Source organism: Lampris incognitus, chromosome 9, assembly GCF_029633865.1.
Source record: "Lampris incognitus isolate fLamInc1 chromosome 9, fLamInc1.hap2, whole genome shotgun sequence".
NCBI lineage: Eukaryota > Metazoa > Chordata > Actinopteri > Lampriformes > Lampridae > Lampris > Lampris incognitus.
This window is the reverse complement of record NC_079219.1, coordinates 1,621,569-1,639,393: the sequence shown is the minus strand read 5'-3', so window position 1 is coordinate 1,639,393 and position 17,825 is coordinate 1,621,569. Positions and strand designations below refer to the sequence as shown.

At 45.0% G+C, this 17,825-nt stretch overlaps 2 protein-coding genes across 3 annotated transcripts in view; both read right to left on the bottom strand.

The window, feature by feature from the left end:
• Positions 1-6,744, bottom strand: part of LOC130117986 (transmembrane protein 176B-like) — a 34,029-nt gene extending 27,285 nt beyond the window's left edge. For both annotated transcript variants that reach the window (XM_056286275.1, XM_056286276.1), the window contains exons 1-2: positions 6,519-6,744; positions 57-259 (exon numbers count right to left, since the gene is read on the bottom strand). In XM_056286275.1, coding sequence (XP_056142250.1) covers positions 57-259; positions 6,519-6,729 — 414 coding nt within the window. In that variant the 5' untranslated portion in view covers positions 6,730-6,744. The remainder of the gene's footprint in view (positions 1-56; positions 260-6,518) is intronic.
• Positions 6,745-15,163: 8,419 nt separating this feature from the next.
• Positions 15,164-16,177, bottom strand: LOC130117812 (1-phosphatidylinositol phosphodiesterase-like). Its single transcript, XM_056286049.1, has 2 exons — positions 16,131-16,177; positions 15,164-16,010 (listed from the first exon to the last, which is right to left on the bottom strand). The coding sequence occupies exons 1-2, from the start codon at positions 16,175-16,177 to the stop codon at positions 15,164-15,166; spliced, it is 894 nt and encodes a 297-aa protein (XP_056142024.1).
• Positions 16,178-17,825: the final 1,648 nt, after the last annotated feature.

Genomic DNA, 17,825 nt, shown 5'->3' with positions numbered 1-17,825 from the left:
CAGACCCTCTTCATTTCAAGCCAACTTCTGGTTTGCCTTTACCCTTTTCCACTCACCCCAAGTGCTGACTGGGAACTACCGCCGACTGTTTTCAGTTTCTCGGACACAGAGCAACATGCAGGGCTGTAGCAGAGGACCTTGAAGATTTGGCACAGTGGAGGACAGAAACTGGTAGGGTCAGAGGTCATGGTGAGCACCGACACCCCTCCCGTCTTGGTCAGGGTTATGGACATCTTGACCTTCACCTGGAAGTTGAGAACTGTAAAAGGCACAATGATTGAGATTACATTTCAAAGAAAAAACGTTTCAGTTTAATAAATAACATCTGGTCAACATGTGTCAGTGGGGATCAACCCCTTCTCCAGTGACGTGACATCTGGAGATCAACCCCGTCTCCCGTGACGTGACATCTGGAGATCAACCCCGTCTCCAGTGACGTGACATCTGGAGATCAACCCCGTCTCCCGTGACGTGACATCTGGAGATCAACCCCGTCTCCAGTGACATGACATCTGGAGATCAACCCCGTCTCCAGTGACGTGACATCTGGAGATCAACCCCGTCTCCAGTGACGTGACATCTGGAGATCAACCCCGTCTCCAGTGACGTGACATCTGGAGATCAACCCCGTCTCCAGTGACGTGACATCTGGAGATCAAGCCCGTCTCCAGTGACGTGACATCTGGAGATCAAGCCCGTCTCCAGTGACGTGACATCTGGAGATCAACCCCGTCTCCAGTGACGTGACATCTGGAGATCAACCCCGTCTCCAGTGACGTGACATCTGGAGATCAACCCCGTCTCCAGTGACGTGACATCTGGAGATCAACCCCGTCTCCAGTGACGTGACATCTGGAGATCAACCCCGTCTCCCCTGACGTGACATCTGGAGATCAACCCCGTCTCCAGCGACGTCACATCTGGAGATCAACCCCGTCTCCAGTGACGTGACATCTGGAGATCAACCCCGTCTCCAGTGACGTGACATCTGGAGATCAACCCCGTCTCCCCTGACGTGACATCTGGAGATCAACCCCGTCTCCAGTGACGTGACATCTGGAGATCAACCCCGTCTCCAGTGACGTGACATCTGGAGATCAACCCCGTCTCCAGTGACGTGACATCTGGAGATCAACCCCGTCTCCAGTGACGTGACATCTGGAGATCAACCCCGTCTCCAGTGACGTGACATCTGGAGATCAACCCCGTCTCCAGTGACGTGACATCTGGAGATCAACCCCGTCTCCAGTGACGTGACATCTGGAGATCAACCCCGTCTCCAGTGACGTGACATCTGGAGATCAACCCCGTCTCCCGTGACGTGACATCTGGAGATCAACCCCGTCTCCAGTGACGTGACATCTGGAGATCAACCCCGTCTCCCGTGACGTGACATCTGGAGATCAACCCCGTCTCCAGCGACGTGACATCTGGAGATCAACCCCGTCTCCAGTGACGTGACATCTGGAGATCAACCCCGTCTCCAGTGACGTGACATCTGGAGATCAACCCCGTCTCCAGTGACGTGACATCTGGAGATCAACCCCGTCTCCAGTGACGTGACATCTGGAGATCAAGCCCGTCTCCAGTGACGTGACATCTGGAGATCAAGCCCGTCTCCAGTGACATGACATCTGGAGATCAACCCCGTCTCCAGTGACGTGACATCTGGAGATCAACCCCGTCTCCAGTGACGTGACATCTGGAGATCAACCCCGTCTCCAGTGACGTGACATCTGGAGATCAACCCCGTCTCCCCTGACGTGACATCTGGAGATCAACCCCGTCTCCAGCGACGTCACATCTGGAGATCAACCCCGTCTCCAGTGACGTGACATCTGGAGATCAACCCCGTCTCCAGTGACGTGACATCTGGAGATCAACCCCGTCTCCCCTGACGTGACATCTGGAGATCAACCCCGTCTCCAGTGACGTGACATCTGGAGATCAACCCCGTCTCCAGTGACGTGACATCTGGAGATCAACCCCGTCTCCAGTGACGTGACATCTGGAGATCAACCCCGTCTCCAGTGACGTGACATCTGGAGATCAACCCCGTCTCCAGTGACGTGACATCTGGAGATCAACCCCGTCTCCAGTGACATGACATCTGGAGATCAACCCCGTCTCCAGTGACGTGACATCTGGAGATCAACCCCGTCTCCAGTGACGTGACATCTGGAGATCAACCCCGTCTCCAGTGACGTGACATCTGGAGATCAACCCCGTCTCCAGTGACGTGACATCTGGAGATCAACCCCGTCTCCAGTGACGTGACATCTGGAGATCAACCCCGTCTCCAGTGACGTGACATCTGGAGATCAACCCCGTCTCCAGTGACGTGACATCTGGAGATCAACCCCGTCTCCAGTGACGTGACATCTGGAGATCAACCCCGTCTCCAGCGACGTGACATCTGGAGATCAAGCCCGTCTCCAGCGACGTGACATCTGGAGATCAAGCCCGTCTCCAGCGACGTGACATCTGGAGATCAACCCCGTCTCCAGCGACGTGACATCTGGAGATCAACCCCGTCTCCAGTGACGTGACATCTGGAGATCAACCCCGTCTCCAGTGACGTGACATCTGGAGATCAACCCCGTCTCCAGCGACGTGACATCTGGAGATCAACCCCGTCTCCAATGACGTGACATCTGGAGATCAACCCCGTCTCCAGTGACGTGACATCTGGAGATCAACCCCGTCTCCAGCGACGTGACATCTGGAGATCAACCCCGTCTCCAGTGACGTGACATCTGGAGATCAACCCCGTCTCCAGTGACGTGACATCTGGAGATCAACCCCGTCTCCAGCGACGTGACATCTGGAGATCAACCCCGTCTCCAGCGACGTGACATCTGGAGATCAACCCCGTCTCCAGTGACGTGACATCTGGAGATCAACCCCGTCTCCAGTGACGTGACATCTGGAGATCAACCCCGTCTCCAGCGACGTGACATCTGGAGATCAACCCCGTCTCCAGTGACGTGACATCTGGAGATCAACCCCGTCTCCCCTGACGTGACATCTGGAGATCAACCCCGTCTCCAGTGACGTGACATCTGGAGATCAACCCCGTCTCCAGTGACGTGACATCTGGAGATCAACCCCGTCTCCAGTGACGTGACATCTGGTAGAACTTTGTGGACACTGTCAGTTTTAGCTGTTGTAATTAAACACCATTCTTCACAAGAATCAAATCATATTTTGATGAAGATGCTTGTGGGCTCAATTTCAGCCCATCTGTAAAAGGTTTACATGTCCTCCCTGCGTTTGTATGGATCTCCTCCCAAAGTCCGAAGACCTGCATGTTATGGATGAATGAATGATGATTTATGTGGAACATGGAATAAGCAGGATATGACATACAGATAATCCATTGCAAATGATGTGATCAACAAATCCACACATCAGACTCAGTGAACACATCTCCATATGCACCACACTATTTGTTACATGTTGGAAAAGCAGCAGGAGGAATACACACTTATTTTTTCCTACCCCCTCTCACCTACTCGTGGGTTAATTCAGCTGCTATACACTACAAAGAGGAAAAGCAAAAAATATATGCAACAAAAAATATGACAAAAGTATATTTTCATATAAATATAACAAGCCAGATAGCCCCTCTGTGTTATATAAGGGAAAATGGATGACAATGTAATTAGGAATGTTTGGAGATAAGTAAAAGTTTTAACAGTTAACACAACTCTTCATTGACCTCTTGATAATCAGTCCTTTGTACTTCCTCTTGACCTGTGTAGTGTTTGTACTGTGTTTGAGTTCCATGCTCACACTGTTCCACAGTGTTACGCCACAGGCTGAAATGCACATGCTCCTTAAGCTGTACCAACACATCATTTCTTGATGTTTGATTCCCCTATCAAATTATATTCCCCTTCTCCATCTGGGAATAGTTTTGATTATTACTGGGGAGTGGATTGCTTCCTCTTTGAACATCATTTGTCCCGTGTTAAATTCTACTAAACCCCTGAACTTCAAGGCGCTTGGCTTTAAAAACAGCTCGTTGGTGTGTTCATGATATCCTGCATTATTAACCGTCCTTATGGCTCTTTCCTGTAGTATACATAATGCTGTAGGGTGGTGTTGTAGGTGTTACCCCATACCTCCACACAGTAGCTCAGACATGGTAACATGACGGAACAATACAGACTGTACAATGACTTGTGATCCAGAATGTGAGGTACTTTTCCCATGATGCAATGCTCCTTGCCAGCTTTGCTCGCACACATATGATATGTGAGGGTTCCGGCAGATTTTGTGGTCTGGCATCACACCTAGGAATGGATTTTCATATACTCGTTCTAGTTGGATACTGTCTATCACTACTTTTACTTTGCTGTTTATTTTATCATGTCCAAACAACATAAACTTTGTTTTGCCAGATTTAAGGATAAGTTGTTTCTGTCAAACCACCGTTTTAATTTTTCCATTTCTACTGCGGTCAGCTCCAAAAGCTGCTGTACATCCTCACCAGAACAAAATATATTCATGTCATCAGCAAACAGAACACATTTCAATACGTTTGATATCTTGCATATATCATATAAGTACAGAATGAACAGTTTTGGACCTAAAACCGAGCCCTGGGGTACACCACAAGTAATATTCATGTCATCAGCAAACAGAACACATTTCAATACGTTTGATATCTTGCATATATCATATAAGTACAGAATGAACAGTTTTGGACCTAAAACCGAGCCCTGGGGTACACCACAAGTAATATCCATGCATGACGGTTTATGTTCACCTATCTTTACAAACTGCTGCCTGTTACTTACAGCTTCTTAGCCAATTCTGCAGCCCCCCCCCCCCGATTCCACACCTTTCCAATTCGTCTATTAATCTGTTGTGGTCATAGTGTCAAAGGCTTTTTTAGATCTATGAATATTCCCGCAGCAAACTCTTCTTATTCTTATTCTTCTTCTTCTTCTTTTGCTCTATGCAGTTAGTTATTTCTTCAATTAATTCAATGAGCGCCAGACATGTTGACGTGTTTGGTCCAAACCCGTACTGGCTATCGGTCAGTCAGTTGTGCTTCTCAATGAGTTTGTCTAGTCTAGCAGCAACTAGTTTCCCCAATATTTTGGGGAATTGTGACAATAATGAGACTGGTCTGTAGTTTGTAAACTGGTGTCTATCTAATGTAAGGTAAACTGGAGTCCCTAAATTGTCCATAGGTGTGAAATAGTGAGTGAGCGTGTGTGCGCACGCGCGCGTGTTTCCCGTGACGCACTTTTGCCCCGTCCAGGGTGTCTGTCTGTCTTCTCTGCCCAGTTCATGCTGGGATAGACTCCAGCACCTCCCGTGATGCTGCATCGGATGAAGTGAGTAACTTACTGTGGAGGTGTGAGATGCACTATTAAGGCTGCAGCAGGCATGGTGAACATGCAAAACCTCCCACCTCTCTGCTGCCTCCCCCACTCCGCTAAGCCCCTCACACCCCGCAGCTCTCGCCGTCTCGAAAATGCCTCTCCGATGTTGACCCTCATCTGGTCTCTCTTTTTCTTTGGTGCCATCTTTGTCTCGCACTTCTCCTCCAAGCGCTTCCTTCTTTTGCCTTGTTTTGTACTATACGCCGTTGCAGGCAAAGGAAGGATTGGACATTTAGCACAAGTTGCCATAGCTCTTGATACTTCTGCATGCGCTCTGCTGCGCATGCGCCGAACCAAGACACGTAAAACCCGGATGACACGCGTTTTACAGAGTCACTGTGATTGGCTAGTTATGTGCTAGCTTACCCTGGTTGGTTGGTTGATTCAGACCGGGTCCAGTTTTTAAAAAAAAAAACAAATACATAAAAATACGGCCGGGGGCTCACAGACAGCATCTTTCTGAAAGGAACCCTTCATTAAAAACGTCTTAGTGACATGTAAAGGTCAAAACGCGCTATTTCAGCCAAAATGGGAATGCAATAATATTGCCTATTGCAGCTTTAAGTGAAGTGGGGGTTGAGCAGAACCTACGATCTGGATCTGTCTGTGGTGATGTTCCGTGTGATAAACTATCAGCTTTTCCTCTGAGAAGTTGTTCCTCGGACTGCAAAGGCAGTGGAGGAACACGGAAAGCAGCACCACCCACTGGCAACATGACGCCCAGCTCAGGCAGAACGTGGGCTCTTGTTGCGCAGCGCCGCGGAGGATCAGCGCGCAGCGGGAAAGCCAGCGCTGCTGCACGGTAGTCCCTGCGGTGGGCCACGCCGGTCTGCCGTGGGAACCTCCGGCACAGGAATCAGCTTTCAGGAAGTACTGAACCGGGTGGGCAAATCGCAAAATACAATAAAAAGTCGAATATAATCGAGAGAAAAAATCCTACATGCCAATCCCAGAGAGCTTTCAAATAGTACTTGATCACACCAACCATCCAGCGTGTTTTTAAACCTACTGTTCCTACGACAAATGATGCCATGAGAGCAAACATTTAAAACGCATCTCATTACACACTATCCTCCATGGCCTGAAGACGGATTAGAACGCATGGAGAAGGGGCCTCACCCGCTACACAAGTCCGAATCCCGCCTGTCGGTCGGTCGGTCGCTCTGCCTCGCTGCGCAGTTCCTGAAACCTTCCGGAGGTAAACGGGAGTGACGTCCTTCAGCCTGTTCCCGCTAGTTCCTCCCACCCCAGGAGGAGGCAGTACCAGACATGAATCCACCCATGCCTGCTGAAACGCTGCACAAACAGCCGAGGGAAGGCCACGCTGCATTATCTAAAGTATTGCGACATTACATGTAGGGGCTGCTGTTTGTCCACAGTTTTTTCTTGGTAAAGCTTGTGTCTGATATTGTGGACAATCTCTGTATTGTATAATCTGTATCAATCTGTGTATTGTATGATCTGTATCAATCTGTATATTGTATAAACTGTATCAATCTGTGTATTGTATAATCTGTATCAATCTGTGTATTGTATAAACTGTATCAATCTGTGTATTGTATAATCTGTATCAATCTGTGTATTGTATAAACTGTATCAATCTGTGTATTGTATAATCTGTATCAATCTGTGTATTGTATAATCTGTATCAATCTGTGTATTGTATAAACTGTATCAATCTGTGTATTGTATAATCTGTATCAATCTGTGTATTGTATAATCTGTATCAATCTGTGTATTGTATAATCTATATCAATCTGTGTATTGTATAAACTGTATCAATCTGTGTATTGTATAATCTGTATCAATCTGTGTATTGTATAAACTGTATCAATCTGTGTATTGTATAATCTGTATCAATCTGTGTATTGTATAATCTGTATCAATCTGTGTATTGTATAATCTGTATCAATCTGTGTATTGTATAAACTGTATCAATCTGTGTATTGTATAATCTGTATCAATCTGTGTATTGTATAAACTGTATCAATCTGTGTATTGTATAATCTGTATCAATCTGTGTATTGTATAATCTGTATCAATCTGTGTATTGTATAAACTGTATCAATCTGTGTATTGTATAATCTGTATCAATCTGTGTATTGTATAATCTGTATCAATCTGTGTATTGTATAAACTGTATCAATCTGTGTATTGTATAATCTGTATCAATCTGTGTATTGAAACTTTGAGTAAAATATAAAACAACATTTCACGGAAGAACAAAAAACCCTGTGCATCATTATAGATTTCTCTCGCCATCAAAATAACGACAAAAGCCAATCAGCAATGCTTTGGCTTTTACTTCCCTTTTAATTTGACGATTTACTCCCTTGGACTATCAAGAGCATCCGCAGAAAAGGAGAATCAGCGCTCCAGTTGCCAAGGGCGACGCGTCCGCCCAGTAATGCGCTTCCGCACCGGGAGCTGGTTTGCCCTCAACAAGCAACACCTGCACACGCCTTTCAGAGGAAGCGCCAAAAGAGCAACGCCTTTTAAAAACTGCTATTAATGAATGGAAAGAAATAATCATCATTAAAAAAAAACCAGGCGAAAAACGGATGGGGAGTCGGCGTCCTAAACTAAAACCACCGAAGAGGTCCTCGCGGGATGTCGGCTGTGCGCATGCGTGTCTGCTGAACGACAGTTGTGTATCACACGTTTGTTTATTCTCGCCGTCACCATTTTAAATGTACAAAATTGTAACGTTTTCGGGTCACGCGGGAAGGGAGCGCTGATGGTGCTGCAGCTCCCTCTAGTGGAGACGGGCGTAGGCTGCCGTTTTAGACGCAGCAGCGGCGGCCTAACCTGCCATATGCCGAAATGAAAACGGAAAAACCGAAACGTCAGTAGAAGGCCAGTAACGACCGTGACACTGACGACGGGCTGCAATCGATATGTCTGATTATTCAGTGCAGAAATGTATTTCTTGAGGACACGTATTCATTCATCTTTACGCATCTTTCTGTAAAATATGGTAAATTGATGTAAATATACTTAATGACGTCACCCTTACATTCGCTTAGAACGTCCTCCCAACTCGAAGTGAGACACTCACACATTTATTTTGGGACTGCACCTCTTCCAGAAAACTTTGGAAGGATCCAAATGCTTTTATTATGTCTAAAGTCTCTGATCATTTTTCTCTTGAATGACACAAAGTGAAAGTAACAATAAGTTTTAGTTAATAAATGTTATTTTCTTTGTAAAACTTCACATCCATAAAAGTACATTTATAAATAAAAAAATCGCTGCTGCTTTAATTACATAAATTGAGAAATATATCTCCACCATTTCCAGAAGCACAAACGGGAAATAGTCAAAACATATAACACTTGCTTACATTATAAAAGTTTCACTTAATGTACAGTTAAGGTCAAAATGATCAGCCCCCTTTATGAAATCAAACAAAGCCCTGAACTTTTCCATGGAAACGACCACAACCAGAAGTATTTATAGTTTAACTGCTTCCAGAAGAACAAAGAGAAAATCTCCACTGAGCTTGATTAAGATATTTTACTGATGTGCTGAACTGAAACAAGAAAAAACTAACATGACAGGGCCAAAATGATTAGCCCTCTGACCATTAATAGTCAATAGTGTAACCTTTCTGACTCACAACTGACAACACCCTCTTATGGTGGTTCCTAACTAGGCTGGCTCATGTCTCTTGAGGGATCTCAGCCCATTCTTCCATGGCAAACTGTTCCAGCTCATCCACATGGCCTGGTTTTCCAGCATGGACATGAACCTTGAGCTCCCGCCACAGATTCTCAATAGGATTGAGATCTGGGCTCTGAGAGGGCCACTCCAGGACCTTGATTTTGGTGTCCTTCAAAAAGTTTTGGACCAACTTGGATGTATGCTTCGGGTCATTGTCTTGCTGGAAGACCCAGCAGTGACCTAAAGCTAGACTGGCAGCAGATTTCTTTATATTATCCTTCAAAATGTCAACATAATCTTCTTTCTTCATGATCCCGTGCACCCCAACAAGGTTCCCTGTGCCTGAAGCAGCAAAACAGCCCCACAGCATTATGCTCCCACCACCAAGTTTAACTGGGGCAACTGTGTTTTTAGGGTTGAAGGCCTCTCCCTTCCTTCACCAAACCAAAGCAACATCCATGAGCCCAAACAGCTCAAGTTTAGTCTCGTCAGACCAAAGGACAAACTTCCAACACTCATGCCCATGCTTCAAATGTTCACGGGCAAACTTCAGTCTGGCTCTGATGTGTTGGACGATGACCTCGAAGCCCATGAGCCCTCACAACAGTCTTCCTTGAAATATCAAGTCCAGAAGAGGCCGGTTCAGCAACAGTCATCTTGGCAGAGATCTGGGGATTGTTGTTGACATCTCTGACTAGTTTCCTCTGCAAAGTTTTTGAAATCTTGCACTTTGGACCAGGCCCAGGTTTGTTTCTAACAGAATTTGTCTCCTTGTGCTTTGCGATGATGCAACGCACAGCTGTTCTAGACACGGTGAAACGCTTGGATTATTGTGTCCATATATTAGACACTGTGTCTCACGGAGCATTATTGTGTCCATATGTTAGACACTGTGTCTCACGGAGCATTATTGTGTCCATATGTTAGACACTGTGTCTCACGGAGCATTATTGTGTCCATATGTTAGACACTGTGTATCACGGAGCATTATTGTGTCCATATGTTAGACACTGTGTCTCACGGAGCATTATTGTGTCCATATGTTAGACACTGTGTCTCACGGAGCATTATTGTGTCCATATGTTAGACACTGTGTATCACGGAGCATTATTGTCTCCATATGTTAGACACTGTGTATCACGGAGCATTATTGTGTCCATATGTTAGACACTGTGTCTCACGGAGCATTATTGTGTCCATATGTTAGACACTGTGTATCACGGAGCATTATTGTGTCCATATGTTAGCCACTGTGTATCATGGAGCATTATTGTGTCCATGTTAGACACTGTGTCTCACGGAGCATTATTGTGTCCATATGTTAGACACTGTGTATCATGGAGCATTATTGTGTCCATGTTAGACACTGTGTCTCACGGAGCATTATTGTGTCCATATGTTAGACACTGTGTATCACGGAGCATTATTGTGTCCATATGTTAGACACTGTGTCTCACGGAGCATTATTGTGTCCATATGTTAGACACTGTGTCTCACGGAGCATTATTGTGTCCATATATTAGACACTGTGTCTCACGGAGCATTATTGTGTCCATATGTTAAACACTGTGTCTCACGGAGCATTATTGTGTCCATATGTTAGACACTGTGTATCACGGAGCATTATTGTCTCCATATGTTAGACACTGTGTATCACGGAGCATTATTGTGTCCATGTTAGACACTGTGTATCACGGAGCATTATTGTGTCCATATGTTAGACACTGTGTATCACGGAGCATTATTGTGTCCATATGTTAGACACTGTGTATCACGGAGCATTATTGTGTCCATATGTTAGACACTTTGCATCACGGAGCATTATTGTGTCCATATGTTAGACACTGTGTCTCACGGAGCATTATTGTGTCCATATGTTAGACACTGTATATCATGGAGCATTATTGTGTCCATATATTAGACACTGTGTCTCACGGAGCATTATTGTGTCCATGTTAGACACTGTGTCTCACGGAGCATTATTGTGTCCATATGTTAGACACTGTGTATCACGGAGCATTATTGTGTCCATATGTTAGACACTGTGTATCACGGAGCATTATTGTGTCCATATGTTAGACACTTTGCATCACGGAGCATTATTGTGTCCATATGTTAGACACTGTGTCTCACGGAGCATTATTGTGTCCATATGTTAAACACTGTGTCTCACGGAGCATTATTGTGTCCATATGTTAGACACTGTGTCTCACGGAGCATTATTGTGTCCATATGTTAGACACTGTGTATCACGGAGCATTATTGTGTCCATATGTTAGACACTGTGTATCACGGAGCATTATTGTGTCCATATGTTAGACACTGTGTATCACGGAGCATTATTGTGTCCATATGTTAGACACTGTGTATCACGGAGCATTATTGTGTCCATATGTTAGACACTGTGTATCACGGAGCATTATTGTGTCCATATGTTAGACACTGTGTATCACGGAGCATTATTGTGTCCATATGTTAGACACTGTGTCTCACGGAGCATTATTGTGTCCATATGTTAGACACTGTGTATCACGGAGCATTATTGTGTCCATATGTTAGACACTGTGTATCACGGAGCATTATTGTGTCCATATGTTAGACACTGTGTATCACGGAGCATTATTGTGTCCATATGTTAGACACTGTGTATCACGGAGCATTATTGTGTCCATATGTTAAACACTGTGTCTCACGGAGCATTATTGTGTCCATATGTTAGACACTGTGTATCATGGAGCATTATTGTGTCCATATGTTAGACACTGTGTCTCACGGAGCATTATTGTGTCCATATGTTAGACACTGTGTCTCACGGAGCATTATTGTGTCCATATGTTAGACACTGTATATCATGGAGCATTATTGTGTCCATATGTTAGACACTGTGTCTCACGGAGCGTTATTGTGTCCATATGTTAGACACTGTGTATCACGGAGCATTATTGTGTCCATATGTTAGACACTGTGTATCACGGAGCATTATTGTGTCCATATGTTAGACACTGTGTATCATGGAGCATTATTGTGTCCATATGTTAGACACTGTGTATCATGGAGCATTATTGTGTCCATATGTTAGACACTGTGTATCACGGAGCATTATTGTGTCCATATGTTAGACACTGTGTCTCACGGAGCATTATTGTGTCCATATGTTAGACACTGTGTATCACGGAGCGTTATTGTGTCCATATGTTAGACACTGTGTATCATGGAGCGTTATTGTGTCCATATGTTAGACACTGTGTATCACGGAGCATTATTGTGTCCATATGTTAGACACTGTGTATCACGGAGCATTATTGTGTCCATATGTTAGACACAGTGTATCATGGAGCATTATTGTGTCCATATGTTAGACACAGTGTATCACGGAGCATTATTGTGTCCATATGTTAGACACTGTGTATCATGGAGCATTATTGTGTCCATATGTTAGACACAGTGTATCATGGAGCATTATTGTGTCCATATGTTAGACACAGTGTATCATGGAGCATTATTGTGTCCATATGTTAGACACAGTGTATCATGGAGCATTATTGTGTCCATATGTTAGACACTGTGTCTCACGGAGCATTATTGTGTCCATATGTTAGACACTGTGTATCATGGAGCATTATTGTGTCCATATGTTAGACACTGTGTCTCACGGAGCATTATTGTGTCCATATGTTAGACACTGTGTATCACGGAGCATTATTGTGTCCATATGTTAGACACTGTGTATCATGGAGCATTATTGTGTCCATATGTTAGACACTGTGTCTCACGGAGCATTATTGTGTCCATATGTTAGACACTGTGTCTCACGGAGCATTATTGTGTCCATATGTTAGACACTGTATATCATGGAGCATTATTGTGTCCATATGTTAGACACTGTGTCTCACGGAGCGTTATTGTGTCCATATGTTAGACACTGTGTATCACGGAGCATTATTGTGTCCATATGTTAGACACTGTGTATCACGGAGCATTATTGTGTCCATATGTTAGACACTGTGTATCATGGAGCATTATTGTGTCCATATGTTAGACACTGTGTATCACGGAGCGTTATTGTGTCCATATGTTAGACACTGTGTATCATGGAGCGTTATTGTGTCCATATGTTAGACACTGTGTATCACGGAGCATTATTGTGTCCATATGTTAGACACAGTGTATCATGGAGCATTATTGTGTCCATATGTTAGACACTGTGTATCACGGAGCATTATTGTGTCCATATGTTAGACACAGTGTATCACGGAGCATTATTGTGTCCATATGTTAGACACTGTGTATCATGGAGCGTTACGGTTTGTTACTAACTGTAGAGCCCTCACTCATCACTGGGTCCTTTACTCCAAAGTCCACTGGCCTGCTCTATCAACACGGTGACCTAGTGACTGGTATGTTTTTATCTATAAGGCCATTCTGGGTGCCCTCCCCTGTTATTTATCTATCATTCTGGCCATAAAACATGGCACTTATGGGTGACGGTCTCAGGACACCTTGCAAATGACTGTTCCTAAAGTTGGGACTGAGCTGGGCAGGAAGGCCTTGATGTTTCCTGCACCATCTGCCTGGAATAGCCTGCAGAACAGACTTAAACTCCAGGACTTGGTTACTCTATCCTAATTTAAAGGTATGGTTAAGCCTATGGAATCTGAGTCTACTGGAAATTGTAAATGTTTCAACTGATAACAGGTTTGTATCTTTTCCCTTCATTTTTATGCTGTTTTGCACTTTGAGCTGTCCTGTTGTCTTCATGTGAGTGTGTGCTGGAACTGGTGCACTGCTGCCCTTCTTGGCCAGCTCTCTCTTGCAAAAGAGATTTTAATCTCAATGGGACTAACCTGGTTAAATAAAGGTAAATGAATGAATGACTAGTGCCTTGGGGGCTAACAACTTTGACCTTAACGGTACACTGTAAATTTACGCCCCGGCAAACGTGTTTCATTTTCGTTCGGCATTATCGTCATTATTATTGTTGATACTACAGTTCAGGCAGTTTCTTTATTTGCTTACTTCTGTTATGACCATCGAATGTAAAGGTGTAAGGTTGTGTAGAGTTGATTGGTCTGATGACATATATGCACCATGTATCGTTTGTATTCTTGTCAGTTAATCCCGCCGCTTCTTCTTCCTTCCCCTCCACCTTTCAGCGTTTGACACCGGGCATTGAACTTCCTCGCGTATAACTGCCACATGCTGGGCTGGACAGCGGTTACCGTGAGGAACCGTCGTCCTTTCCTTTTGGCTTCTGATTGGCTCGGTGACCACCCCCCCCCCCCCGCTCTCCTGTCTCAGCGTCTGTGTGACCATTACTGCTCTCTCCCTCCTCTCTGGCCAACCCTGTGTGTCCTGGAACTGTCTGGAAGCCGTATGACATCCAAACCCTTCGCCTGCGGATTAGAAGGGTTCTCTCTCACCGTCACAGCAATGCCAGGAGACATTTATTTCTCTTTTACTTTCGCCTGTAAGTTGTCCAGACCAGCTGCAGGAAATGAAAACGAACGCTTACATGGGCAGCAAAGGCCAACTTTCCCTTATCTTATCGTTATCCTTATCTTTCCCTTATCAAATACTTGTGTATTTCTCGCAAATTCAACATAGTGCAGGCATGATGGCATCAACAAGCAACACATGACCGAGTTACCAAGAAATCACCAAAATGGCATTTTGCCAGAAAGACATTCTTAAATATGTCAGCTTTCTTGTTAAATGTATATGGATAATGCACACTTCATCCCATCGCAACTGGTTTTATTATACCGTGCACATAAATGTGACTGTGTGTAAGGAAAAAATCCGTACAGGAACTTTCTAGGTAAGTATTTTAATCCACACAACTTTATTCCACAGTTTACAGTGTAAAGTGAGAGGATCTGAGGCTTTTATTTTTAAAACATTTTTGTCATATTTCAGCATGTTACTGTAGAGAATGTCAGCACTAATTTTGCATCACCTTTAAGACACTTTTGGATAATAAGTCAGCTTAAAGTGAAAAGTCGAGAGGGGAAAAAAGGAAAAAGACATAGTGCATAGTCTTGCATCTCATTCAAACCCACTGCCTTACAAATAGGTGACAGAAGACCTTTACCAGAGGACATTTACCACCGATTTAAATTGGCAACAGTTTGAATGAGATCGATGCCAGGGAAGTCCATGGCAATGACACCAAAGCATGGTCTGGGATGGTTTGGATAAAACTGCCGTATATAATGGTTAAGCCAGGGGTCCACCTTCTCAGCCACCCGTTTTGGGGTTAGAAATATACCCCAGAATGTGCCGAAGCCGGTGCCGCTGGAGAACGTCAGAGGCATATTGTCGCCTCCACACGCCTCGGTGGCTTGATTCAAGTATTGGATAATGGCGCTGTCCTGAGCTTGGATATTGGTAACCTTGTTATTACCATTACTGCCTGTGTCCATGAGTGGAATACCGAGTGTGAAGGTGTTTTTCTGCACAAATACAATTTTCCCCCTGATCTGACCCATATTGGGCATGCCAGAGCTCACCCAAACACGTTGGTCATTGCTAATCAGACTCTGCACCATTTGATTGATGCTATCTTTATCAAAAGACTCTGGTTTCACTTGGATGAGAACCGCCTCAGTCCTGAACTCAGACAGGAACTCTCGGACCGTGTCCAGGACCTCTCTAAGAGTGCTGCGTTCGTACATCACTCCGTGCATTACGTAGAGCGTGTCCCACAGCGCGAAGACTTTGAGATCCAGGAAACGTATGCCGGCCCTAAGCTGATCTCTGAGGCCCCAGACTTGGCGTTCAGCCACGGGGCCTCCATACAGGGCCAGGCTGTCATGGGTACCAGGAATGGTGATCAGGGACAAGGTGCAGAAGTCCTGGACACCTGCCATCCATGCAGTGTTGTAGGACTCAGACAATTGAAGTTTTCCATTGTCATTGAAGAAAAGGTCCTTTCCGTGGCACAAAACCCTGAGCAGCATTCATGTGAGTTGGAAAAGATTCTCAGAGGAATGGACATGAAGCGTTGAAACAGTTTATTGGAAAAGTCTGAGGAAAGGTTTCTGGTATAACCTTTTTTGTCATACTTACGTGAAAAGCAGCAATGCGCTGTGGAAAAGCAGATATTTGGAACCCATGGCGGCTATATATCAGTAATCTAAGGGAAAGAAGCAAGGTCATCGGATGAGCATTATGCTTCATTTCAACAATTTAAACATCGCAACTTGTTTGATATGCAAAAATGTTTCCCGTTCCTTTACGTCCTGTCCATAGCATGCCTACATGCCTACATGTGCCCCCCTACCTGGTAGCCTGAAGAACTCGCAGCTCACACACTGCAGCAGTCAGGACTACAGCAGAGCCATCACTTATATTGTGTGATTTATCTAACGTTTTAGGTGTGGACTGACGATAGCACATGTGTGGTATTGACTTTTTTCCTTCCCATTAATTCAGGTCAGCTAAGTGTGTTTGCGTACCACCAAGTCTTAGTTTAGGTGAGTACGTAGATCCTGTGAGTAAGGCACAGGGGAACAAAAAGAAAAAGGTCAGATCAGATTAGATTTCTTTATTGCATTGTTTCAATAAAGTAACACCTCTCTTGAACGCAACAGCAAAGCAAACAAAAAGAGGCAGGTACGACTTTGGCAGTACCAGACAAACCAGAACAATAGCAACTTCTATATGAAAGTGGTAATCAGCTTTTCATCACTACGATAAGAGTGGAAATGTCAAAGTGGGACTCAGCTGTTGGGTTGAACTAGTCACTTCTGCATGTTTGCTACCAGGTTCTGGTTTTAAGAGGTCCTCGTCTCATGGATCGACTGAATATGTCAATATGCTCGTTCTGTGTGGCACCAGGCCTACTGTTAATTTAAAAATAAGTTGAAATTAGGGACAACGTTTTTGTTATGTTAAAGGTGACGAAAGACAGCCAAGAGAAAATAAAGTCTGCACTGCTCGGGAGCAAAGAGCGCGGACTTCTGTCCGTTTTCTCCTGACTCCAACCACACCAATCAAATAACACAACGCAGAGGGAGCCAGGGAGGAGGAGGCACAAATACAGGGCTAGGGAGCCGGCCTGCAGAACCAAGGGCTACATATGCATCTACACTGTTATTCATTGGATGTGTGCTTTCGGTTTTGGACCGCTAAAGGCCTCACTCTTCTCTCTTGGATCTCCAGCTTTCGGGGTTGGACCGCTAAAGGCCTCGCTCTTCTCTCTTGGATCTCCAGCTTCTGGTTTTGGACCGCTAAAGGCCTCGCTGTTCTCTCTTGGATCTCCAGCTTTTGGTTTTGGACCGCTAAAGGCCTCGCTCTTCTCTCTTGGATCTCCAGCTTTCGGGGTTGGACCGCTAAAGGCCTCGCTCTTCTCTCTTGGATCTCCAGCTTCTGGTTTTGGACCGCTAAAGGCCTCGCTGTTCTCTCTTGGATCTCCAGCTTTTGGTTTTGGACCGCTAAAGGCCTCGCTCTTCTCTCTTGGATCTCCAGCTATCGGGTTTGGACCGCTAAAGGCCTCGCTCTTCTCTCTTGGAGCTCCAGCTTCTGGTTTTGGACCGCTAAAGGCCTCGCTCTTCTCTCTTGGATCTCCAGCTTTTGGTTTTGGACCGCTAAAGGCCTCGCTCTTCTCTCTTGGATCACGGACACATTTGTCTGGCCGTACATTTCATTCATTGGACACGTCATTTGCACACCACACCACACCACGTAGAGTTAATACGTACACGTAGCCTAGACACACACTGCTGGCCAACACACATAGGTTAGACATACATCCCACAAGCA

What these genes read in the sequence shown, in the direction of transcription:
- LOC130117812 (XM_056286049.1), bottom strand. Translation starts at nt 16,177, where the DNA reads ATGGGTTCCAAATATCTGCTTTTCCACAGCGCATTGCTGCTTTTCAC. An exon ending in AGCGCATTGCTGCTTTTCAC is followed by an intron (nt 16,011 to 16,130) that starts GTAAGTATGACA and finishes AATGCTGCTCAG; the next exon opens with GGTTTTGTGCCACGGAAAGG.